Source organism: Stigmatopora argus, chromosome 10, assembly GCF_051989625.1.
Source record: "Stigmatopora argus isolate UIUO_Sarg chromosome 10, RoL_Sarg_1.0, whole genome shotgun sequence".
Lineage (NCBI taxonomy): Eukaryota > Metazoa > Chordata > Actinopteri > Syngnathiformes > Syngnathidae > Stigmatopora > Stigmatopora argus.
This window is the reverse complement of record NC_135396.1, coordinates 7,483,069-7,509,148: the sequence shown is the minus strand read 5'-3', so window position 1 is coordinate 7,509,148 and position 26,080 is coordinate 7,483,069. Positions and strand designations below refer to the sequence as shown.

At 38.3% G+C, this 26,080-nt stretch overlaps 1 protein-coding gene and 1 long non-coding RNA gene across 3 annotated transcripts in view; one reads left to right on the top strand and one right to left on the bottom strand.

Annotated features, from left to right (window-relative positions):
• LOC144083506 (uncharacterized) overlaps positions 1-26,080 on the bottom strand; it is an 81,614-nt gene that overhangs the window by 53,534 nt on the left and 2,000 nt on the right. The gene's annotated exons all lie outside the window — the stretch shown is intronic.
• On the top strand, positions 3,849-24,844 carry LOC144083505 (cholinesterase-like). 2 transcript variants are annotated; one of them, XM_077611418.1, is made up of 12 exons: positions 3,849-4,072; positions 17,812-17,850; positions 17,920-18,072; positions 18,829-19,134; positions 20,010-20,235; positions 20,379-20,508; positions 20,619-20,770; positions 21,056-21,242; positions 22,075-22,385; positions 23,182-23,391; positions 23,763-23,920; positions 24,077-24,844. In XM_077611418.1, exons 3-12 carry the CDS (start codon positions 17,952-17,954, stop codon positions 24,166-24,168), a joined length of 1,893 nt encoding a protein of 630 aa, XP_077467544.1. In that variant the 5' UTR covers positions 3,849-4,072; positions 17,812-17,850; positions 17,920-17,951; the 3' UTR covers positions 24,169-24,844. The 2 variants fall into 2 exon arrangements, with proteins under 2 accessions (XP_077467544.1, XP_077467543.1); XM_077611417.1 differs by having other exon boundaries at positions 17,812-18,072.

The following is a 26,080-nucleotide window of genomic DNA, read 5'->3' as shown; positions in this document are numbered from 1 at the left end:
TGGGGTAAAAATAAGTAACAACTATGATCAAATGATAAAATGTTCTCTAATGATACATAATATTCCAGATATATTTCTATTGGTACACTCCTATAAAACAGATTTTGAAAAGTAAAGACCAGAAAATATTACTCTAAAATTGCAACTCTTTCCTCACAGAAAAATAATGTAAATATATTCCTTTGGAAGGCATTGCACAAGATTATATTACAGTTATTATTATTATTATTCATCCTCATCCTGGCTGGGAAATGACAGAGCCTATGGCATTTAGCCAAACCATGTTCTCAATAACTACAGTTACTAGCATTTCAATTGGGCAATTTCTCCATTACTTATTACTTCTTATCACTCTGTTTTCTAGGCAAAGCTGAGAACGTCGGTCTAATCCCCAAATAAAAATAATGAATATTTGATTACCTTGAGGCAAAACTGTATTACCAAAAGTGCCAATTAGGTGTAACCTTTTGGGGTTATTTTATTGAATAAACCCGTAGCGACACACATTTGCATATAACCAAAAAACAACCTTCTTGAGATATTATTACCTTATTCCAATGTTCATTTGCATGCCATTGTTGATCCCTGTAGCTCTATCCTTGCTAGTTGTCAAACCTTAGTGGTTTCATTTTGCACACATACTGAGATATTTAATTTACCTTTTCATTGAAAGTACAAATTTACATGAAATCTTTAATTATCAAGACACTGTCAATTGCCAGATTTGTCTACTTTGCAATATGCCATATATATTGCAATCATTTAGGTTACCCTAGAAGTCAGTGACAACAAAGGTATGTAAGATTAAATGCTGCGTGCAAATGCATTATTTGAACAGAGTATTAAACACCACTTCAAAGACCACCTGCAAACCCAGTCCATTTGTGTCATAAATTGTCAAATATTTCCACATGTCAGATTGAATAACTTGTATGTGCTTAGTTCCAGTAACCTGAAATTATGTTGTCTATGCAAATGAGACAGCATCATGAGTGGAGGGGAGCCAGTACGTACAGATGGAACCCCCTGGATGGGTCATATGAAACAACCAGGCTAACAGATGGCAATGAAGAGGAGGTGACTCACATGGAGTGAATCTCCAAGGATATACAAAACCAAATGGAAAGGGGCTGGCAAAAGGCTAGAGGTGGATTGTGCAACTAGATTTCAGAAATGAAATAGCCAGAAGAAAATTTAAAAGGAACAGTAACTGAGGTGTTTGAAAGTAAGAAAAAAATACTGCAACTAAACTAGATAGATAAGATGGTCTACTCTACACGAACAGAATAATGAGAGAAAAATGGGTTTTCTGCCATCATGCTCCTTTTACTCTGGGACACTTTTCACACTGTGAAAAGCCCCTAAGAAAATGTCTCTTGTTTATATACATACCATTCATTATTATGTGTATCATGTATTTCAGGGTACATCGTTTTGGAATCTCAATTTAACACAAATACTATCTAAAAATAACGATGTTTAGTGTCCTATTTTTGTTATTTTCCTATTTAAACTAACCTATTTAGTGTATAACCTAAAGATCTTTTCAGAAAGCTCTGCTTATAATGCTAAATATTTTCCAGTTGCACCTAAAATTCACTACCTCTTTCAAACTCCTACAACTGAATTTACAAATGTGTAATGTGTTTGCGCTAGACATTTTTATATGCACAGAAATGAGAAGCATACAGCTGCAATTTATTTATTCCTAATATCAAGGGGTGATAAAAAAATGAGTCATTCTCTTATTGAGGAGCAAAAACAATATTAATTTAAGCTCTGCTTTCCACCATCTGCTGTTCTCATTAATACTTCAAGAAGGGACCGACCTCTCACATCATTTCCCCATGCTTCGAGGAAACTGAAGTGCTGTCATATTACTGGTTTTACAACAAACAATTGATGGTCACCACCTAACTCTTGGGTACTTCTACTTGTTTTCTATTTGCACTGATATATTCATCCGGTCAGTCAAACACTTATATTTGTTCCTCTTTGTGTAAAATCTAATTACTCAAAAACAATAGAAATCGAGCAAACAAATTGGGCATTATCAGTGATTTAGTACTATTCTATAAAGAAATGAATTGAATAACATATAGTGCACACTGCCCTGTGATTGGTTTGTATGCGTGACCGGACATTTCGTCGAAAGAGGTTTGGTACCCGGACGTTTGGTCGACCGGACGTTTGGTCGAACGGATGTTTGGTCGAACGGACGTTTGGTCGAACGGATGTTTGGTAGAATGGACGTTTGGTCACCGGGTTCGCTCGCTGTCAAATTATGAGAGTTTACTGTTGATATTTTGATATTATATATTTAGATATTAAACTCACTCTCTCGTGATTATAATTTTGAGAGCTGGTTTCAACAGTAACAACCCGGCGACCAAACGTCAGTTCTACCAAACGTCCGGTCGACCAAACGTCCGGTCGACCAAACGTCCGGTCGACCAAACGTCCGGTCGACCAAACGTCCGAGTACCATTTGTATGTGTGCGAGTGTACCCTCATGCCAGAAATCGATGTGCCAATGACCTTTTTACCTATTTTTTCCATTAATCCCACTTCGGTGATGCAATTCCCCCCCTTAACCTTAATTCAAAAATCTGCTGACAATTTTCCGTGTACATTGGCATGACTCCTGTTCCTGCTTGGGTTTTCTTTTGTCCAATTCAGTGACTTTCACATTTGCAGTGTTCAAAGGTCAGGACCCTTGCACAGTGGCACAAAACACCATATACTACATTTTTAGTAGTATATGCTCCAGGGCTTTGGCCCCAAGCTGGTTTAGCAGCAAAATAATGTTGTCTAAAAAAGAATCTCTACAAAATGTGAAGAATGGCATTGCAAAATATTTTACATCACTTTTCCGGTTTATTAAATTGCAGCTTGGCTAATTTGTCAACAGTCGGTCCATTTTTATTTCCATTTTTCATCAGACATTCCTTTATTCTCCCATTAGTTAGGTTTTCTCCACTGAAACTATACAGTGCAGAACACAAACTCAGTTTACTTTACCTGCATCCAACTTAAATTCAGTTCAGACATTTAGAAAAATACCAATGCCTTCTGGGTTCAGACAGAAATATGCATCCCTGTGCTGAGAGAGAGAGAGCAGGGCGGGGAGCAAAGACCAAGATATGAAGGATTTAGTTGAAGGTCATAAAGTTAAGATGAAGCCACCAATACTTAGAAAAGCAAATACCAAAAGGACTGTCGATCAAAAGTAGTCTTTATTCTTTTACTTCCAACTTTTATTTTATTTCATTGTTTTGCTTCCATGAATAATAGTAAAACACCCTTTCATCTGAGAACACACATGCTCATTTGAGTGGGGATGGGATTAAAATGCCATAATCACATTGCTCTGCCTCTAATTTATCCGATAAAAATATGTACATAACAGTACAGTACAGTATAGTGACTGTGTGGCATAGTACTATCCGCAAATCAGATGCCTACCATGACTCTAGTGTTACGATTCCTGTAAATAATAACATTAGCATACAAACAATACCAGCATGTTCTTTTTTTCCCACTGCATGACACTCGTAGTTCGGGGGCCTTTAGTTCCCTGGAGCCCAGCAGAGTTCAGTGGCAGCGAACTGCCAGCCCTTTGATTTGCTGTGTGACGGGAACATGGCTCCTATTGTGGCCTTTCACTGGCCTGTGCATGCGTATGGGAGAGCTTGTGTCACTCTTTTCACTCATCTGGAAGCAGCTTACTCCACTGAGCTGCTCCACTGGCTGCAATCCCAACCAAACCAAAGCTCTTTTCTCCAAGCCACCAATCAAAATTGCCTCATCTTTTCAATCTTCCCTCTCCAGCCAGCTTTGAAACTCTGTATACCATTTCATTTTTCTCTGCATTCATTTTTGCAATTCTTTCATTTCGCTCTACTCCATTTTTAAAGTTATTTGAAAACATTGCCCTCGCCCATCACTTCAGCCTTTTCTCCTTTCTGAAACCTGTTTATATAAGGTTAATCTTCCTTTGACAAAAGGATGCACCTCTGCTTCTTTGGATGTCTCAGAGAAACGCTTTGAAAAATGTGTGGAAAGGATTAAGGTAAGACCCGAAGCCAGCAGGAGCTCTTTCTATTTCTCTACACTCAACTCTTGAGCCCACAAACTCAGAAAAACTGATGCAGACAGGCAAACCCTATTCCACCGAGCAAAAATAGCTCAGGGGAATCTGAGTTTGGCCATTAGGAATCATATATTATTTAAGAATTCAAGAAAGATATTGCAAAAAGACTTCACATAATCACAAACATTGGGGACAGTGCCCGATTGGTATAGGTGCTGCTTCCCAGTATTTCATTCATTTATTCATCTTCTGTACTGCTCATCCTCACGAGGGCCACAGGGGTCCTGGAACCTATCAAAGCTACTATGGACAGAAAGCTGAGTACACCCTGAATTGGTTGCCAAAGTTCCCAATGTTTCAAATTACAGTATAATTTGTGTTTGCACATATACATTTATTCGGGGTAATCCCTTACCCTTTGTCAATGTCTGACATCATGTTCCCGTCAACTTCCCAACACAGGAGTGCAACAATAAGAGATTTAGGCTTTGGCCTATTGGTTGCGATTGAGTATTGTGACATTTTCTTAGAAGCAAATGACACTTTCAAGAAAGCACATTGCAGACATTTCTGAGCTTCATTGTTCACCAGCGTAAACCCGAGGAGAACATGCAAACTCCACACAAGGAGACTGACCTGCGTTCGAACCCAAGACCCCAGAACTGTGAGGCCAACGCGCTAACCACTCAGTCGCGGGAACAAATGTATGCCCAATTTTCCAATCTGGAAACCACTAATCAGCCTAAAGTTGGACTTATGTTTAGCATGCCAAGTGTTACCTAGAAACAGTGAGTTTTGCAAATATATAGTAATTGAAAATAGACCTTGCACAAGCAGACATGATGCTAAATCTCTTCAAACCGTAACAAGCCACACTAACATGCGAAAACCCAGAGCAAGGGCTGATCGTGGGATTCCAACTGTGATCGGCTCCCCACTAGTCCCACGGTGTGTAGGGATTCTCAGGGATAAGCGCGGCAGCAGGGGGACTTTGAGCTTTGGTGAATTGCAGGCAAAGCTTTAATGTTTTTTCCTTGCCATATCCAGGATAGACCTTGAATGTGACAGAGTCAGGATTTGTGTTCGGGCTGAACTAATTGAGTCCCCCAAAAACCTTGTTGCCCTGACTTCAGCTTTGAGTTGGCACGTCAACACACAGAGAACAAGGTGTGCAGACATCAACACAAATATGCATGGTCCCTTTTGTCTCCTTTACTGCCAAAACTAATCCTGCTTTACCAGTTGCAGAATAAGAGTGTGGGAATGAGAATCCCACCCTTCCATTTTGTTCCAATTTACTTTTCAATTTCAAGGTGCTTTGTTGGCAACAATCTGCTTAGGCAATGCCAGCCAATTAACAAGAAAAAAATATTTTCAATGCGTAAAATGGAAAACGATTGGTCAACAAATACGAAATAGAAATTAATACAATAATTCTCTTTGAAATAGTTCATTGCATAAAAGCTTGATGAATAAATTGCTGCAGCAGGGAAAAATTGATAACGTTAAAAATATTTTTTTCATGGGAAATGATTGTACCTCTCTGACTGCCCAAAGGTGAGGTGCCTTATCCAACATGACAGCACAGAGCTGAGGAGATAAATTTGCAGGGGTGAAGTAAATGATGGCAAGTCAAGTCTTTGCAGAATGTCTGATGTCCTTTGAATGAAGTACCATAGTTAATTTTCAATTCTCTTTGAAACAGAGAAAAATAAATTGTGAGAGCATTCCATTGCTGGAATAACATTCCCAATGGGTAAGTGGGCAAGGGTCAGATCATGGAGTTGAATTGATGATATGTACGCCAAAGGAGAGCAAAAATGCTTCTGTTACTTCTTGTATTTTGTGTTTTGTTTGAGTGTTTGTTCCCTCCCAGAAATTTAACCGTCAGAACGGCAGATTACTGGATAACTCGTCTCTCAGAGTTTTGAGATCAATGGTGTATCTCAAGATCTGGCTTTCCAGTACGGACTTTTCAAGTTGATCACATATGATCTACACATGCCTGTGTGGATCTTCTCCGGTTTCCTTCCATTTCACAAATAAAAAACCACCCATAAGCGAATGACGGACAAACTGACAGAAAAACGCCACAAATTAAGGGCTGTTAACTGATATTTTTTGTATACATATTTTTTTCTATTGAAAAGACTGGTCGCCACTCAGCCATAAGGCACACAGAGACAGACAACCAATCTCACTCACGAGCACAACGCCCCGAGCGGGAATCGACCCTGTATCAAGCGAGTGAACCACTACACCATCAAGTGTCTTTTCTTAAATTTCCTTCCCATAAAAAAAACAAGAAATATATTCAAGTTTTTATTTTATTTTATTTACAGAATGTTTTTGAAGTATCAAAACCCATTGGTAAACTGCCAATATAAATAGTTTTGCCAATAGTTTTCTTCACATTTAATGCGTCCAATGCAATACGTACCATGTTTTGATGTGATAAAACACATTAAATTATGCCAATAATTTGCTTGGGGAAATTTTCTCTCTCAGAGAGACATAGAGAGATAGAGATAGAGAGAGAGAGAGAGAGACAGTGAGAGGTGAGAGAGATGAGAGAGATGAGCATGCAGAGATTCTTGTCTCTTGTGTTATTGTGGTTCGAAACCCTGGGGCTGCTGGCTATGTGGTTTCCATGGAGTTTTGACATCATTTCAGTAATAAAAATAGAGGAATGTGTGAAGTCAACATAGGAAAATATGCTAGGGGTGTATAACCTCCACTTCCTACTGAGTCAATCATCCACACGAATGCACTCATGCACACTCACACCCGACCCACACAGGTACAGCCTAATTTGGCTGGTGTAGTGATAGAAATATGACTTCAGTAGTGAAAAAAAATGATCACACAATCTGATATCTCTATACCTATACTTTGTATCAGGCCAACAAACTCTATGGATAAAGGAGATGAGCCCAGTTCCGGATTAAATGTTGTTACCAATATTCAGCAATGGGTTCCAAGTTCAACAATGTTCAACATGAAATCTTGGCCAAAAATGTGTGTACAATGTGTGCTGATTCTTTTACCAATCATTAATTAGTTAGCTCTTTTACACCACAAAATCTATCATATAGATTAGCTGTAAAATATAAATCTTGAGTCTAGACAACAAGCATAAAGTATCTGACATGGAAATTGCTGATAATATCATATTAATATGCACAGGATAGCCACATTTCAAATCACCCAGATGTGTGTGAGGGTGTTTGTGTGTGCCAGCATACATGGATGCCTTATTTCTACCCTGTAGAGATGATGCGCCCCTTGTGTGAGTGCGGTGTTTTTTATTTTTTATTTTTTTTCACCCCATCCAGACACCATCTAAAGGAGGCTGTAGAAAAGCAATCTCTCTGCTAAGTGATTTGTGAGTGTCACATTCTCACCTGGTTGTAATTGCCTGCTGTTGTCGCTCAGCTGCAGTGATAGGTGCTTGTGAAGCCAAGCAGGACAAAGCAGGCGGGAAGGGACTAATGTGACCAGAATGTAAGAAAAATTGTCACGATTGAAAGGAGCACTTCAAAGATACATAAAGTATATGTATATATTTGTAAAAAAAGCCTCTGCTTATATGGTTTATATATTTACCCATGCACATAATAGAAAATATAGTTGGACCATTATGGGATCTACTTTATATACAAAAAGATTCTTGAATTGATTCATGTGTCTGCCTTAAAGTTTTTTTTTCTCCTCATATCCAGGGAAAACAAACTTTTTGTGCAATCTGGGCTATAATTCGTTGTGGAACATTTATATTTTACAGCCTGGTGTCGCTGCCATATGGTTGTGGGCGTCATTTTTGATGAAAAGTCTATGGAAGTCTAAGCAGCCAATATAAGAACAAGGATTAGGATTTTAATTGACATTGGGTTTACACCTTTACAATCCTCTAACTATTGCAGATAAACACCTCCCAATTCTCATGTGTGTTATTTTACCCTTGCTGTGCATTATAAGCAAGAATGTAACCAATTGCAAGGCTATCATGCAGAATCAAGAAAGGTATTAGGAGATTAATTTGTTGGCTTTGTTTCATTTTTGCAGATTGCAATCACTTAAAAGCCTATTGCTCAGTAGATGAAGATGATCTTTTTATGGAGACTTCTGTTGCCAGGAAACACATAATGACCAAATATAGTAACACTCGATCACATCACTGTCAGTCAACATGTTAGCTATTCATTAAATATCATATCCAGTCCTCTCAGATAGGCCACTTATTGAGATAAGATGTAGATTGCGGTAAATTGGGACAATGGCCATTCATATTTACTCATGATGAGGTGTTCATTTAAGGCCACACTTCATTCGCTCATATGGACAACTAATTAAACTTGGAAGATATCAGATTGCGTAAAAGGTATTCTCATGATCTATTCCCGATTTTTGTTCTTTCTGGAAGCACGTTTAAACCATTTTCTGTCCAGCTAGATTTTCTTAATAAACAGCCCAATTTCCAGTTAATAAGAAAAAAGAAAATATTTCAAACTCCCTCATGAGACATTAAACTTCTCCAGCATTTAACTGCATTCAGATGAACTATTATGTGTCCTAGCAGCTGAACAAAATGTTTTTTTTAAATAGATGACAAAATAAAACAGATGGCAGCATTAGAGCAAATAGGTTGGCACTACCATCAGTAAATTACTCTCCCCCAAGTACCAAGGGTACTCAACTTACCCTGAGTATGTATAACTGTAGTATGTTTGCCCTCACCATACACAGTTATAGCCATCAGGGTCAATTGAGCACAAGGATTGCACTTGTTCTTCCAAATAGATATTCAGGGTTCCTGTCTCACACACTCTACTGTGACCTTATACATGGTATCATTATCAGCTCATCCTGTCATTCTGTCCCACAAGCCTTTTTAAACAAAGAGACACACTGTGACAGCATTCTTAGACAAACTTCAATGCCCTCTAATTAACCCAAACGTGTTCTTCCTCTAAAGTTATGTACTCACTTGTATGTGACATTTCTTATTTTTAAACAAAGTTCCTTTGACTCAACTGTGTCATGTGTTTCCTTGACACATACACGTTTTGCTACCAAAAAGAGTAGATTTTGTGCATCTTGAGGGATGAACACCGCAAACTCTTGACCTCATGAGCACTTGGCTCTGCATAGCCTTAAAGACAATGCAATCATGGCATACTGCACATCCTAGAAGTGACGGAAGAATTAGTTCTTCCTTAGGAAATGGCCATGAATGAGATTGTTGGGCACGGCGACTAACTAACTACAACTTTAATAGTAATATTACATTATATCAGTGGCGGGCCGTCATGGCCTTCAAGGCCTTCTCTGCTGGCCTAAGAAATATCTGAATCATATATTATATTTTGTCCATCAATACTTATTAAATAATTCCAAATTGTCTGTTAGCTTCCTTTCATTGCTTTTCCACCTGGTTGCACTGCTTCCAGATGTGTTTTCATATTGGAGCATTTAACCAATCACATTTCAGCCATTATTTGTTGCCAGGGTCAGAAATCTGCCTCAAGGCCTTCACAATAAGTTCTGCAGGCTCTGCTGCATTAAACAAGCGTCGATAAGACTGTTTCTTTAACCAATCAGATTTCGAGTTGGCAACACCCCAATGCCTTGTCGCAGGCGTAGGGATACGTCATTGCCTCTTGATGTCTAAAAAGCTCCAGTATTTGTATTTAATCAATAAATGCTGTTTTTGGCTGCATTTTACCCCATTTTCGGGGTATAAGTAGGTTTCATAGCCATAAAATAGTTTTTGAGGGTTGGATTGAAGGGGCTACGAGAAAATGCACAGACCGCCACTGCATTATATACTGTTAGTTTAAGTCTCTTTTAGGGGAAAAAGTACAAAAAGTCAAACTACCTACCCATCCTCATTCGGAACCGCATTTTTTAACGGGTCACAGGTGTACTGAAACCTATCCCAGTTGGCTTGGAGCGAGCATTGGGTGGACCCCGGACAGGTCACTTGTATTTTTTCATTGCGTGCATCTGTATGCCAGTATGCAACTCTTGATGGACCTCCCACTGTTCGCCTCGGTTAGCATCAGTGGCCAATCATGGCAAATGAGCACTAGCAGGGAGGATAGATTGGCATGAGTTGGCATTAATTGGTGTATTAGCAAGTGTTGGGCAATTACTTTAATGATGTAAATTGAACTGAGATTTCCCTCTACATAGGAAGTGAAAGGGAGAAATGGTATTATTAATTATGATTAGGCAGCTAATTATAGTATCAGCTCAGTGCTGCACATACGCTTCAGCAGTCTGTTTATTTGGATGACAGGGATGTGCTGATTGCAGCAGTTTATGGTGTGTTGTTGTGTTTTTGAAAGGAAAGCGAGACAGAAGGAACTTACAAAATGTTCAAAGCCATCTTTGTTTGATTAATGTTACAATGTAAAGTAGAAGTGCTTTTCTTTTTACAAGCCTGTTTGAATATGTTACACCTGAAGTTGTGTACTTAGCCCTTCACCAATTGCAATAGCATCCTCTAAGAGACTCCTAATAATTAAGTCAAGTGCATTGAACCAGTTGGGATGATAATGTGATGTACATATTTTCTTAGTGTTTGTAAAAAATGATGTCTCATTATTTTATTTTAGGTGAACATTTGAATAAATGTGTTTAAAAATGTATTCACCATTTTCCCCCTTGGGTATTGAAATGTTGTTTTGGTGTTAAAAGTAAAACAATGTTTGATTAGGTACATTAACATAGAAGGACATTTTAAAAAGGCCCTTCAGCAAAATGATTCCGAACCCCTGATTTGCAGTATAAGTGGTTCATTTCCATAGTGGATGGATCTGTTTCCAGGTTACTCAGTATTGTTTATTAATATAATAAAGAGACATTTTATATACAGTATTTATGTAAGTGCTATTTCAAAATTTGTTGGTGCGCCTCTCAGTAATCAATTCGTGGATTACACGGACAGAGGTAGTGACCTCGATGTTCCATTCTGTGACAGAACACCGAGTAAAGAGCACTTCTGTCTGCCCACTGTATTTACCAAGCTGGGGTATAGCCCACCACCTGGTTATGAGACCACCATCCTTTGACACAGCTGTTAAGGGAGCGAGGTGAAAAACCCACTGCAGTGTAACTGACTACAGAAACATTCGCTCAATGCCATCAATGTATTAGATAATGTGGCTTTACACAAGATAAAAATAACAATTCAAAACAAATAAAATCAAACTGCAATTTTCTTTTTGCAATTTCAAATGTCTTAGACATGAATTAATTGCCTTTCATCTAAATGTGTTAGTTTAACAATGTAGTGCCCCTCCTAGTAAAAAAATAAAAAATAAATAATAAATTAAAGATATTGTGACAAAAGGTCAAAAGATTTCTGTACAGATGATCGAGTTAGATGAGTCATATTTCATTGTATATTGGACCAGTGGATGTGTGGTACACATCAAGTGAACATTGTACAGCTGAAAGCTTGACCCCACCTTTAGGGTATACTGTGGCTCTCTTGTGGTCTGGTGGGTAATATTGCTGGCAAGGCTTTTGTTCGTTTGTCCCCTCAGAGGGAACAGTCACTGTGAAAAATGCTAAATTGTTCTGATTTATATCCTCTGTCCAACAATGAAACATTTATGCTGGGGAGGCAGCGGTCACTTTCAGCATGGCAATGCCCTCGTCCATATCAACAAAAGAAGACAGGGAGAAAAGTGATGTCATGGCTGTCGAACACTGCAGACATGATCACCAATAGCAAACTTCAGAGCAGAAAATCCCAAATATGCGTGTAAAGGTGTGGTTAATGAAAGAAAGGGTAAAAAGAGATGTCTCAGAAAAACTGGGCGAAATTTCTAGCAAAGCAAGGCCTGAATTCTGTACAATATATTGTAGTGTCTTATTAAAAATGACTGGAACAAACTACTGGGGTAATCTTCCTAAAGTACCACTTAAATTACAACACTATATTTTAGTGAGACTGTGCATTTCCTTCACAGCTTTCAAGTACTATAAAAACAAAGAATGCAATCTTAACAAAGCTTTAGAAACGTCAAATTTCCTCCTGCTTTGGGAAATCCAAGATGCATGAGACAACATTTTCAAATCACAATTTCCCAGGGATGAAATGTCACAGCAAAATGGTTCATGTGACCTTGGAAAGATGAGATTGCTCTCGTTTTGATTAGACAATACCAAAACCTTACTTTGAGAACATCTGTCCCTATGACTCATTTTCCTGTGTTGGGTCACATACAAACTCTGTGTCACAATCTGTGAGCAATTAAAACCGCCGCTCACTTTACATAAACCTTAAAGCCAACTGTAGTTTTAAAACATAAACAAACGCCAGATGATGTAAATTTAAGTCATGCGAGGGGATAAAGCAAAAGCTCACTCGAGCAATCCATTTTCTTAAACAATTGCCTTTTCTTGATTCGAGTTCAGGTCACTGGGGCAGCAGCTGGAAATGTCCAGATTTCCTTCTCCTCAGCAACTTCGTCTAGTTCCTCCAGGGGGGCCCTGAGGTGTTCCCAGGCCAACGGAGAGACATAATCTCCCCGAAAACTTTGTCTAGCTCCTCCAGGGGGGCCCTGAGGTGTTTCCAGGTCAACAGAGAGACAGTCATTTCCTCTCGTTGGGGCGTGCCCGCAACACTGGAATTGCTATTTGTCAATGCATTTCGCCATTTTTGTCAACTGCAGTCCGTTTTTTTAGATCAGTTCTCCAACCAAGGGCAGGCTAAAAGGAGCAGTGCTAGACCTTACACCACATGTGTCAAAGTGGCGGCCCGGGGGCCAAATCTGGCCCGCCGCATCATTTTGTGTGGCCTGGGAAAGTAAATCATGAGTGCCGACTTTCTGTTTTAGGATCAAATTAAAATGAAGAGTATAGATGCATATTAAATTTCCTGATTTTCCCCCTTTTACATCAATAATTGTAATTTTGTAATCATTTTTTTCTGTCTTTTTAGTTCAAAAATCATTTTGTAAAATCTAAAAATATATTTAAAAAAAGCTAAAATAAACATTGTTTTAGATCTATAAAAAACTGAATATTCAGGGATTTTAATCCAGTTCTTTTAATCCATTTATTAAAAAAAATCTAAATATTATATATCTAAAATGGTCCTGCCCATGTTAAATCTGTCTGACACCCCTGCCTTACACCGAGCAAAGTGTTCAAAAGGTCACACCACTCCCAAGACATATTCTGATAACCAGTGTGAGGGCCTCTGGGTAACAGTTTCTGAGGAGTGTATGATGGTTTCCTTTGGGACTGGGATGATTGTGGGTTATTTGACGCACAATGAGACCATGGCTTGTGACAGGGAAAGTTTGGAGATGGAGGTGAGGACAAGCGAGAGCAGGTCAGCACATGATTTCCGGGGCTTCACTACTCTGAGCACTTGTCTTGCATCTTGCTGCACAACAGTGAGAAGAGAAGAGATGGCTGCTGGTGCAGGTAGTGGAGGCGTAGCTGTGAGGTCAATTGCCTCAAAATGAGTAAGAAGCTGCTCCGCACCTGTGCTAGTGAGACATGTCCGAGTTGAAAGATGTTGCCATGTGTCCTTTTTAGTTGGTGAAACAACTCTCTTTTACACACAATCAGCATCCTGAAAATGCAGTAAACACTCAGTGCAAAGACAACAACCTCTAGTAGACAGATATAGCTGTGAATCCTTCTTGGCTCATACACGGTCTTTCACATGAAACATTGTATCATATTTCTCAAATATTCTTGTTCTTGAAGACATGATATAAAGATTCACATTCTGACAGTTTCAATGAGCTTCTGTTCATGAGAAAGTATTGCCTCTCCAAAAAATGTCTTTCTGTGGGACAATTAGATAGATAATTAGACATTAGTATTAATCGAAACAAATGACTGAGGCCAGCAACATGATCAAGTATGGAGGAATTTTAAATAACTTAAATGTTGTGTACATCTTAATGTTCTTTACATCTTAATGTTCTGTACATCTTAATTTGTTTCAAAGTGGCTTTGTATTAGTGACATAAAAGTCTTGTAACCTTTCCTTTCAGCACCCAAATCAGAACCACCCACTATTTCTTCTATTTCTGTCTTTTGTGTTCTGCTGGAGACTCCTGAGTTTCTTGCCTCCCACTCATGGTCCTTTCCTGAACACACACACACTGGTCAGCATGTTCACTTTACAGTTCTGAAATTGAGGGTTCAACCCCTGGTGGGTTCTGACCTTCCTGTGTGGGCTTGCTACTCCGGTTTCCTCTCACTTCCCCAAGATAGTCGAGTTGACCACTCAAAACTTTCCCTAGGTATGAGTGTAAGCATAAATGGTTGTTCGTGTCAACTGGTATGCGAAGGATATGGTAAAAGTGTTTGTTACATACCACTGCATTCACTAACAAAAAATTCTGTAGGTGTACACATCCACTTATATCTAATAAAATAATATTAACAAAATGCATAAGAAAATAAAAATAGATGAAATGATGGAAAAAGTTACTTGAGTTTAATTCTTTTTCAGTGGTGAGAGTTGCTAAGGATAAAATATTGTATGACAATCAGTTATTGCCTCCCTTGCACATTCACACATACACAAAACTAACTATGCTTGACATGTTAGGAGCATGGCACAATTTGTGGCTTCAGTGGTTTCCATTAGGAGTTGATAAGATTTAAAATGAGTACAGCTTCATTTAAATTACGTAGGTATACTGTAGGTGGGTTGTGAGTTTCATTCAACCCTGTTTCATTTTACTGAAATCTAAAATAGGTACAAGCTTTTTAAAATTGGTTTCATCGTTTGACTTTAAATGAGTGCATTTTCTTTCACGTAAACTGAGAACACACAAGTTTCACAATCCAAATAAGCACTGACTCTGTGAGAATATGTAAAAATACATTTTTTTCAGTCATTCATTAAATCATTTTCTGATATGACAATATTGCAAATCTAAAGTATAAAATGCCAAGCGGTACAAATATCAGGTTTGGTAATGAAGATGGAAATTTCCCACTAGATTAATGCTGAGATCTAAATTGCAATTCATCTTATCATCAATCCTAACAGCAATTATAGCTAGTTACATGGGACCAAACGTGTACTTGGGCAAAACAAAATGTTGTGCCAGAAGCCGTATTGATGACACAGAGAGTCTGAGACGAGCTAGAGGTAGATTAGAGCGATGAAACATACAAGTAATAGCAGAAAAGTAGTCTGAAGATGGTCAGAAATGCTACATAAAATGAAGAAGAACATAAACAAGTCTACATGCTTCCCTTGCTTCCTTCAATCTCATATATAAATGTGATGGCTCTTCTCCCCATACAAAACCCCACAGGCAATTTAAAGAAAGTAGGTCAAAATGAAATATGACCGCAATATAAAAACAACACTTCGACACACAGCAGCCATATAAAGTAGTAACCTTTTTGTGTGTGGAAGTGCACACATGAGCAAGTGAGGAAGACAATTGAGTTTGGCCAAGGTGTGGGCGCGATGGGGCATTATATGGGTCGCGAGGCAATTGCTTTATTAAGATTGAATGGAAAGAATGATCTTAAATGAAATTTTACACTACCGTACTGACATAGTTCTGTAATCTATCATTTTTTTTTTCTCCCCTTTCCCTCCAAAGTACATGCCCACACACAAACTCCATAGAAATGTATTCTTGACTGCAGTCTCACAGTACTGTAACCTTCAGGCAGCTTCATACTGCACCATAAGGATTAAATCCCGCGTAATTTGTTTTTGACATGTACAGTTTGAGGAACATGTTGGCGAAAGAATGAAGCTTGACCCATAAAATGATGAGGTCACAAAAATCCTGGCACAAAGACAAAATAGATAAATGCGTGTTCACAGCATCTGGTAGCTTTAGTTTCCGAAGAATTGTACACAGAAATATGAGTGGCAGCTCTGAGATCAAGGGTTTAATCCCTAGATGCTGCCGGCCTTCCTGTGTGGAGTTTGCATGTTCTCCCTGTGCCTACGTGGGTTTTCTCCTGATACTCTGGTTTCCTCCCACATTCCAAAAACATGCATGGTAGGCTGAAAAATGCAATTTGTTCGTAAGTATTTGCACGAATGATTGTTTTTCTCCTTGTGCCCTGCGATTGCCTTGCAACCAATATAGGGTGTAATTAAATAAATGATTCAGTGACTCGTTTTTCATTCTACTATCTGAACTGCATTTTGATTGTTAAAAGGTAAAATCGACAGGTTCTCACTCTCAATGTGTGTGTGTATTTTTACTTACTCCCACATTTGCAAAACCGGCACGTAGGGTTATTTGAAAAATCTAAATTTTTCACAAGCGTGATCTTTCTGAAGTACCTTAGCTTGAAGGTAAGGGTGTAGGCCTCTTCTGTCATACATTCACATCAACATGTACTAAAAATGAATAAAACATTAAAAAAATAAATGGAAGTGTTGGTTTCATTCTGGCTTGTGGCTCAGTGTGTTTTGTCCTTGGGATAGCCAATTCTTGTCACCTGTTGTATATCAGCACAAGTGTCTCTCGTCTCATTACCCATGTCTGTGTATTTGTGCTCATTGCTTTCATTCAGTTTTTTTGTCATTCTTCCTGCATGTCACGTGTTCCTGCATGTGCCCCCATTCTGCAGGGTCTATAGTGAGCATCATGGATTATTGCTCTGGGTTTTGGTCTACTTTTAAATTTCTTGCTTCTTTCTTTTTATACTTTTTGTCATTTATCATTTTAGTTTGCTTCTGGGGCGGTCTTGTGACGGAGTGGTTATCACCTCCGACTCACAGGCTTGAGATCGAGCGATCTTCTTCCATGTTCTCCCCAGCCAGGGAGGGTCTTCTGCAGCTAGTCGGGTTGCCTCACCATCCCTATAACATGCATGGTACGCTGGTTGGAAACTCTCAATTGCCCCAAGTATGAGTGTGAGTGTGAATTGTTGTAGTTATGGTTGTAGCCTGTATAGTTTACTGCATGTCAATTCTTTTCTGGTGGACTATGAAAAATAAAATAAAAAAACTTTTTGATTCACCGTGATCATCTAATAGGCAGCTATATTTGAAAAATATATTTTATGTTTGCCTGCAGCTGTTGTGAGGAGAAGTGCTTAAAAAATCCTAATTTTTCACCCAAACAGCCTGCTGAGGTTCATGTCCTGAGTGTTCAAAAAGGACAGACAGATGGGAGATTGGCAGAGAGACAGAAAATACATCAGTGCTAAAGGATTCCAGTAGAAATATTTTTGTTGAATCTATATCTGTTCTGTAATGTCAACAAGCAGTAATTCCTGGTTATAAAGCACTCAGGGGAATTTGATAACTTTTCCCTTTAAAAACTCTCAGATTGGACTAGATAATAATAATAGAAAATATCTAAATCGCCCTATGCCTAACTCGCGACCACTCTACGGTGTATTCTTCCTTTTGCCCAAATTCGGCTGAGATTGGCAGATTGGCTACAGCATCCTGTGCAACTCATATATATATATATATATATATATACACATATATATATATATATATATATATATATATATATATATATATATATATATATATATATATACACACATATACATATATATATATATATATATATATATATATATATATATATATATATATATATATATATATATGTATATATATATACGTATATATATATATATATATATGTATATATATAATCATCATCATCATCATAATAATGAAACCTATACCATCTCTTGAAAAGAAAAATACATGCGTGCGTTTTTTTCAGGTGTATGTCGCTTGTACGTCGGAGGATGGGGCCTTGCAGGTAAAACCCTTAGCGCCTTTCTGTCGTTAATAGATCGTGATTATAGTATGCTATTAAAATGATATGAAGAAAAGTGGGGCGCAGCTGCTGTAGTCAAGTCTATGACTCAGAGAGTCATAGTCCACAGTCCACAGGCACGGGACACAGATTCCACGCCTATTTCATGTCAGCAACAGCGTGTCTTCTCATGCAGCCCATGCAGACTAAAGTGCAACTGCCAAGGTAAGATGTCATAAAATCATTTGCAGATTGCTAATTAACTCATTAACTCGGAAGCAGGTCTTCCTGAATGACGTGCGTCACGACTGCACGGCGTGTTCAAATTTTGCATTCGATGGATGCGCGCATGAGTAACGTTTGCTAAATCAATCGGATGATCACTACATACACGCGTAAAAATGCAATGTGGAGAGGAGGCAGAGCCACACGCGCGCATGTGAGGGTTTCCTGCGCTCGCGTTGACGCACAGCATTCCACCAACCTTCTCCTGTACTTTACCAAAATGCTGCCTTGTGCTTTCTGTGATTTATTAAGTTAATTTTACTGGTTAATTTTATTGGCTGATTAAGAAGCTGTCATTAAATTTACCACGGTGAGTTCTTAGTTTTTTTTATTGAAAATTGGCTTATTTAAAAAAAAAAAAACTACTCCATAGTAATATTTGGACTACTCCAATTTCCACTATTACTACTACTAATTCTACTACGACTACTCCCACTCCCATTACTACGACTACGAATGCTTTTGTTAATTGTTCATTATGGTGAAAATAACTAGTTGTTTAAAAATAGATTTAATTATAGATTCAATTTTAGTTACTAAAAAAATAAAATAAACAAACCAAAACTTTGAATTCCACTTGGAACCAACGACAAGCAAATACATATGCTAAATGCTGCTAAAGTTTAAAACTAGTTCTTATCATGTCCTTAAACATCTAATATTGAATGGAAGCATGTATGTCTCTTTTTCTGCCAGGGTTTCTAATGGCGACACAGACAGCACATAAGATCGGTGATCTTCTCATGCTGCTTTCAATCTTCTCTGTGTCTGTCAATACACAAGATGACCTAATAGTCAATACTATCAATGGTAAAATTCAAGGAAAACGGCTATCTGTAGCCGGTGGTGAAATCAGAGCCTTCCTTGGTGTTCCATATGCAAAACCACCATTTGGCAAACTGCGATTCCGAGCTCCAGAACCTGCAGAAAGGTGGGAGGGTGTGTTTGATGCCACAAACCATGCAAATTCTTGTTACCAGATTCCAGATACACTGTACCCAGGTATGACACATTTTACACAATGTCACATCTCCTCACTTACAAACACCTTGAGGTTCACTGACCTCTTTTGATGCTTAGTTCCACTGTAGAAATAATAATCTGATTGTCAGTCAGTAATAGAGCACACCTAGACCAACAACCATTCACAGTTCAGAGCTTTCAACTGACTATCCTCACTAGGTTTGCCCAGAACAGTGAGACCTATGCATTAAATACTTGTACACCAGGCCACCCTCTAGTAAGCATCTTTATCGTAAGTGGAAGGAAACCAGGCTGGGGGAAAAGCCAAGCGGAACAGTAGAAAACGCAAAGTCATCATAGTAGAAAGGCAGTAGCCTAGAACTGGACCCCTTAGCTGAGAACTGTATGGCAGATGTGTGTACCCAGTCACCTGACATAACCCCGTATATTGGCATAATATTTGTAACACCTGAATGAATTTGAATCAAGGAAATACAAAAATTGTTGGCTGATTCTGTGATTCATTCTTCTTTTGTTTATTTCAGATGATTGTGTACTTTGACAAGCCAGCCCTCCTACTGTAGTTATAATGGGCCTGGCTCACAGATTCATTGCTATTTATAGACACAACCACCAGTCAGGGATAGTTGTTTAGAAACTAGATAATGTCAGGCATTTATAGACTGCAATTTCCCAAACGTATTTCTAAATATAAATTTTGAAAATGAGTAAGATATTCCATTGGCACAACCTACACATCATCTTTTTATAACACATGCTCAAAAAACAGGAAGCTCTTGAGTTTCTGACTAACAATGAAGCTCACCTACAAAGAGAAGGCAACCCTCTGTAGCAGTGTCTCGCTCACTCTCACTTTTTTACTTGATTAAAACATTTTTATTTATTTATTACAGGATTCAGGGGTGCCGAGATGTGGAACCCAAAAACTAAACTGAGTGAAGACTGTCTATATTTAAATGTCTGGACCCCCTTTAGCAAAGTGAGACACCATTCACTCGCTCCTGTCCTTGTGTGGATATATGGAGGCGGGTTTATTTCAGGAACATCCTCTCTGGACATTTATGATGGCCGATACCTGAGTAGAGTTGAAGGTGTTGTTGTTGTATCAATGAATTACAGGTGAGAACTGAAATGATCAATCTCCCTAATTGGTAGTGATTTACTGTGTGCCATGTTATTTCGGCTTTTAACTAGGGCAGTTGCTCACAGATGTGTTATATCGTAAATGATATATAGTAATCAGCTTTTGTCATGTATTAAAGACTTGGTGCGCTTGGTTTCTTGGCTTTGTCTGACAACAATATCCGAGGCAATGCAGGCCTCCTGGACCAACGCTTAGCTCTGCAATGGGTAGCAAATAATATCGTCAACTTTGGTGGTGATCCATCACAGGTCTGAATTTTGTTTGATATTTTTCCTCGGTGGTGTAATGTTGATAAAGTCCCATTGTTGCATTAGCTTCAAATGCAAACTGTTTGCTCTTGATATGCTCTACTCCACAGGTTACAATTTTTGGAGAGAGTGCAGGGTCTGCATCTGTTGGCTTCCACCTCCTCTCGCCAGGTAGTCATGACCTTTTTCAAAGAGCTGTCATGCAGAGTGGTTCCCCAAATGCACCGTGGGCCACAGTCAGCAAGGCAGTTGCCAATGAAAGGTAGTGAAAAAATGTGTCTTTATTCAAATTCAGATGGTTTCTCATGGTATTGTTATTTGCTAGCTTATTTTTGTTCATTATTAAAACTCTTAGTGCACTATTGATTAGTAACTATGTAATAATAGTGTAAACATGATCATTTTCATGAATTATTATTGTAATTTTTGGACTATTAGCCACTACCCAACGTGAAACACTATATCCTAGATAATCGAGATTATCGTGCATTTACATAGAATTCTTAGCTTTACTTTGAACCTTAAGATTGTTATGTTTACCATCCAGATCCATGAGGCTGGCAAGATTAATAGGGTGCCCCACGTCCTCTCCAGCTCATCTGGATATTTGCTTACAGAAGACTGATCCTTGGGTGATAACCTCAAAGCAATTTGATGCTCTCACACAGCCTACAATACTGCCCATACCTTTTCCCCCTGTTGTGGACGGGTACTTCTTACCTGATAAAATTGAAGTAAGTCTGATTCAATGTAAAGTGTCATGTCATGTCACACATACTGTTTTCCCCTCAGGTTTTTTTTTCCTGCAATGAGCATAAGCGGTCGATTTTTATCCTGATTTGAGGCTATTGATACTATCTGTTAATGAGTGGAATATGAAAAGAAGTAATTGGAGAATTCATCTTCTGAAACTAGCATACATGTCCCACCAGGGAAAAGAGATTTCATGCTTTGAAGTTGTTGGAGATACAAAAACACTCATTAATGAACAATAGTTACATGAAGAGGAATATTATTCTAAAGAAATTATCTATACCAAACAGATAAAACATAAACAGCTGCTTTGCTTTTTCATCCTGCAACTATCCACGTGGGATGTATCTTCAAAGTTACTAGTTGACCAAATATAACCTTTATGCAGCAATTACCGTATTTTCACGACTATAAGGCGCACTTAAACGTCTTAAATTTTCTCCAAAATAGACAGGGCGCCTTATAATCCAGTGTGCTTTAAATATGGAAAAAAAATTAAAATGTGTCATTTATTGAGGGTGCGCCTTATATTCGTGAAAATACAGTAATTCCAAATAAGAAATTTACTCACAACACACCTGGCTGTCAACTAACATAAGTCTAACCTTTTTCGTGTTACAACAAAACTTGGCTTTGTAGAAACGAAGATAGGATACGAAAATTATTAAATATTAACCAAGGGCGGCACGTTGATTGAACGGTTAGCACAGTTGTGATATCAAGGATTCATTCCTGGGCTATGGCCTTCACGCGTGGAGTTTGCCTGACTAAAAATTAAATTTTAAAGGAAAATCCCCTTTTTATATTCTACAGTTGTTGCTGCAAAGTCCCAATCTTCCAAAGAAAGATGTGCTGTTTGGATTAAACAGAAATGAAGGGACATACTTTTTAGTTTATGGGATGCCAGGATTTAACATCACTGGTGAGAGTCTCATCTCCAGAATGGAGTTCATGGAAGGAGTAAAGATTGCGATGGCAGACCTTGATGCTGTCGCAAAAGAAGGAGCAATTTTCCACTACACCGATTGGACGGATGAGCATAATAGGATGAAAAACCGTGACTCCCTGGGGAATCTGGTTGGAGACCGATTTTTTGTTTGCCCTCTCTTAGAGTTTGCTCACAGGTAAATGCAATACTGTGAATAGAATTGAACTTAGGAGAATTAGGATGTCTGCCTTACATTCAGGGGGTTTGGGCTGGATGTGCTATTGTTTTTTTCTGGCTTGACGTAGTTCTAAAACATGCATCTTAGGGTAGATGAAGATAAGCTATTGTTTCTGTGTGTACATGTGAATCTGTTTGGTTTAGTTTGTGTATTGTCTTTGAGTGCCTGGTGAACGGCCCCCCTGGTAGCCCCTCTCTCTGCTCACGTCAGTCAAATGAATTTCAGTTCCTGTGATTTCAAAAAATATAAATAGTTTGGACATTTAATAGGTGTTGTATCGTCTCATCTGAACACATGCACACCGTTTAAAAATCCAAAAATGTACACTATGGCTGAAGGTTTGGAGTCGGTAAGCCAGAAAATGTTGTGTTTTCCATAAAAAGTCAAGGTTGGGAATAATTATTTTTATATGAAATAATAAATAACAATACATTGAAAAATGTATCCTTAACACAGTGCTTTCGGCAATGAATCCATTTGTGTCAATTATGGTATTGTAGACCATTTTCAGCACATACTTGCAGAAGCCTCTCCTATAAACTGGATTGGCTTGGAGTGGAAGGCATAATAAAAGCTCAACAAGGTTGAGATCTGCTAATTATTATTTCACCACAGAGATAAAATTGTGTGGGTGACCCAAAAATAGTGTTGAAATTGACAAAAAAAGTGATCAGTCATTCAAGAGGCAAATAGTACTCTGTTTTTTGTAATTCATTTAACAGTTACTCTGTTTCTCTGCCCCCCCTCTCCCCAGATACTCACAAAACGGTGGAAAAATGTTCTCATATTCTTTTGATCACCAGTCTTCCATAAATCCTTGGCCAGCATGGATGGGTGTTTTACATGGTTACGAGATAGAGTTTGTGTTTGGAATGCCGCTGAATGCCACCTGGGGATATTCAAACACTGAAGTGAACATGACTAGGAAATTTATGAAACACTGGGCCAACTTTGCAAGGACTGGGTATGCATAACCAAACACTGGGTGAACGTTGTAGACTAAAGGATATGGCCACGCCTCTAAATCATACTTTGCTTCTATTGGTACACGTGCTTAACAGTTACATGCCACCATGCAATTATTTGTATACATACAATAGATTGTTTTTGAAACAACAGTCTGAGCAACACAATAGGTCTATTCGAAAATTGTGCTCCCTAGCGGCAATTGCCTAACCATTTTAATCACGTACAACAAATACTATATATTTGAACTTTGATTTTCTTCATTATTTTTTGACTGGCCATATTTAGGAAGACGTCTTTAGGGCTTCTATAGCTTTCATCTCCCCTCATCATTTTTTGTGTCTTATCGTGTTATTTCTACGTATTCAGGAATCCACGAATTGATGGTGCTGAATGGCCCTTATTCACACCAGATCTTCAGGAGTATGTCACGCTAAATTCTCATCTCCCAGAGAAAAGAAGGATGATGAAAGCCAAAGAGTGTTACTTATGGAATAAAGTCATGTCAAAAATAAAAAAGTTTTCAGGTAAGATATCATACTACCCACATTTGGAAGGCATTACATCACAAAAAGTGGAAACTCATTACCCTGCCATGAAGAATACACTAATCTAATTACGTAGTATTATTTGTTATATTTATTCATTTTCGATTACGTGTTTTAATCACATTTTTTCCACAGATGATCTTGAGGCCTGTCAGAATTCAAGCGGAATAATGCTCCACTATAACTGCGCATTCCTTATAATTTCATTGTTTATAATGTTCAAATAAAGTAGGGTCTGTCTTCCATATAGACTTTCAGGTGCCCATTTATCAAATAACAGGAGAAATCGACTTGTCAAAAGCCGTCTTTGGTGCTTGGAGAGCTATTCTGTACAGTTTATTTGAGATTTGGTTGTCTACTTCCTGAACCTTGAAAGAGAAACTGACAACTGTACCTTGCTTGCATGCCCACATAATCTATTTGTGCACGTGTGTGGATTGCATTTATGAGTAATGCTTGAAAGTCCAGCAGAGCTAAAGTTAACACAATTCACACCGTTTTTTGGGCAATATGTTGTTTGTGCCAGCTCTAGTCAACTTAAAATATGTTACTCTGCTTTAATATTGTGTTCAAGCAATACAAATAAAAAATAATTATTCCTTTGGAAGTGATGGTGGTGGGGGGTGTCTTAGATGTGGAAGACAATTAACATCATAACTACAGTCACATTTTAGCCTGCTAATTCTTGGCATTCAAGTAAGTCTGTTTCATTAAAAATGGATCTGAAGGAACTTCAACTATGTCAGCCTGTCAAGCATCAAATGTAGTAATAATAGACTGTTGTTAAAATGTAGTCTGCTGGATGTCACAAGGCAAAAGCCTACTGGATCCTGGGATGGGACATTGTATTTTGTAAAAGCAGTTTAATATTTAGGTTTATTAAACAGACTTTCTAAAAGGTAATAGTATCTTTTTTTTAATTGTATAGCACCTTGTGACTTGAATAGAGTTCCCTCACATTTACTTACATGGAAGAATGTTGTCTTAGAAATGTTCAGTCCTGAGCAATTTTAATCCCATAAATAACAGAGAAGAACATGTTGGCATGACGCTAAAACATTTTATGTTTTATAACGATAACTTCCAAACCATACACGAGTATTTGATTTACCTCTACAACAATCTGTCACAGACGTGTAACACATTTCTAGAGATACCAAGAACAGAAGTGCGACAATTGGAAAAATCGAAAGCAGTCATTAACGGTATAGTCTATCAAGGTTATTTCAATGCCCACACTGTTACAGGAAAAGCCAGAAGCAAGAGTCTTTTATCCAGGAGATGGACAAGTTTACAGTATCATTCTAAAGGGAATAACCTCAGCAGGCGAAAATGAGAGAATTCACACCCTGAGAATATTAGATGGATTTAATGGTATGGCAAAACAGTCGACAAACTGGTATGACAATGCCAATAAACTTTCAATTCAATTCACTGACCTCCATTTTGTTCATTCCAATTATGTTTGTTGATTTTCACCCAGTACAGAACAGCAAACTTTAAGTATGAAGACGCAGACGCTCATTCGTTTACTTGCACATTACTATCCATCTAGAAAATATACCAAAGTGGGACATAGTAAAAATCAATCCCTGTGGCCATGCTGTGCACAGGATAATCTGCCTGCAAAAGTTTCGTTTGCTAAAAAACTCAAAGCTTCCCTGACCTCCTCTGATCATATAAAAAGCCTTCTCATTTCAGCAAGAAAGGTGGACAAGGAAACAGGTGCTGCTGGGCATAACCAGAGCTCATGTCACAAAATCCACCCCCCCAAAAAATAACAACCTTCACTGAAAGGTGAGGATAACTGAGGAGTTGTTACACACACATTTGAACCCAGGTGGAAAATGTACCAAAGTGTGACTGCAGGGAGAATAATCTGTCTGCAGGAGTTTCTTTTGCTCAAAAAGCTGACTGCCCACTTCCCAGCTATCATCTGGTCAGATAAAAGCAAGCTCATGTCACAAAACCAACAATTAAAGCAATCCGCTGGTCAAACTGGCGACAGTACGTCATGCTTGATGACCTGTGTCATGGGTGCCTGTGCACAAACAATTACATTGATTGGTATGGGAACCCATCGCGACAAGAAATATAACACAGCGGCTTTAAACCCTGCATTAGTTTGTCTAGCTATTT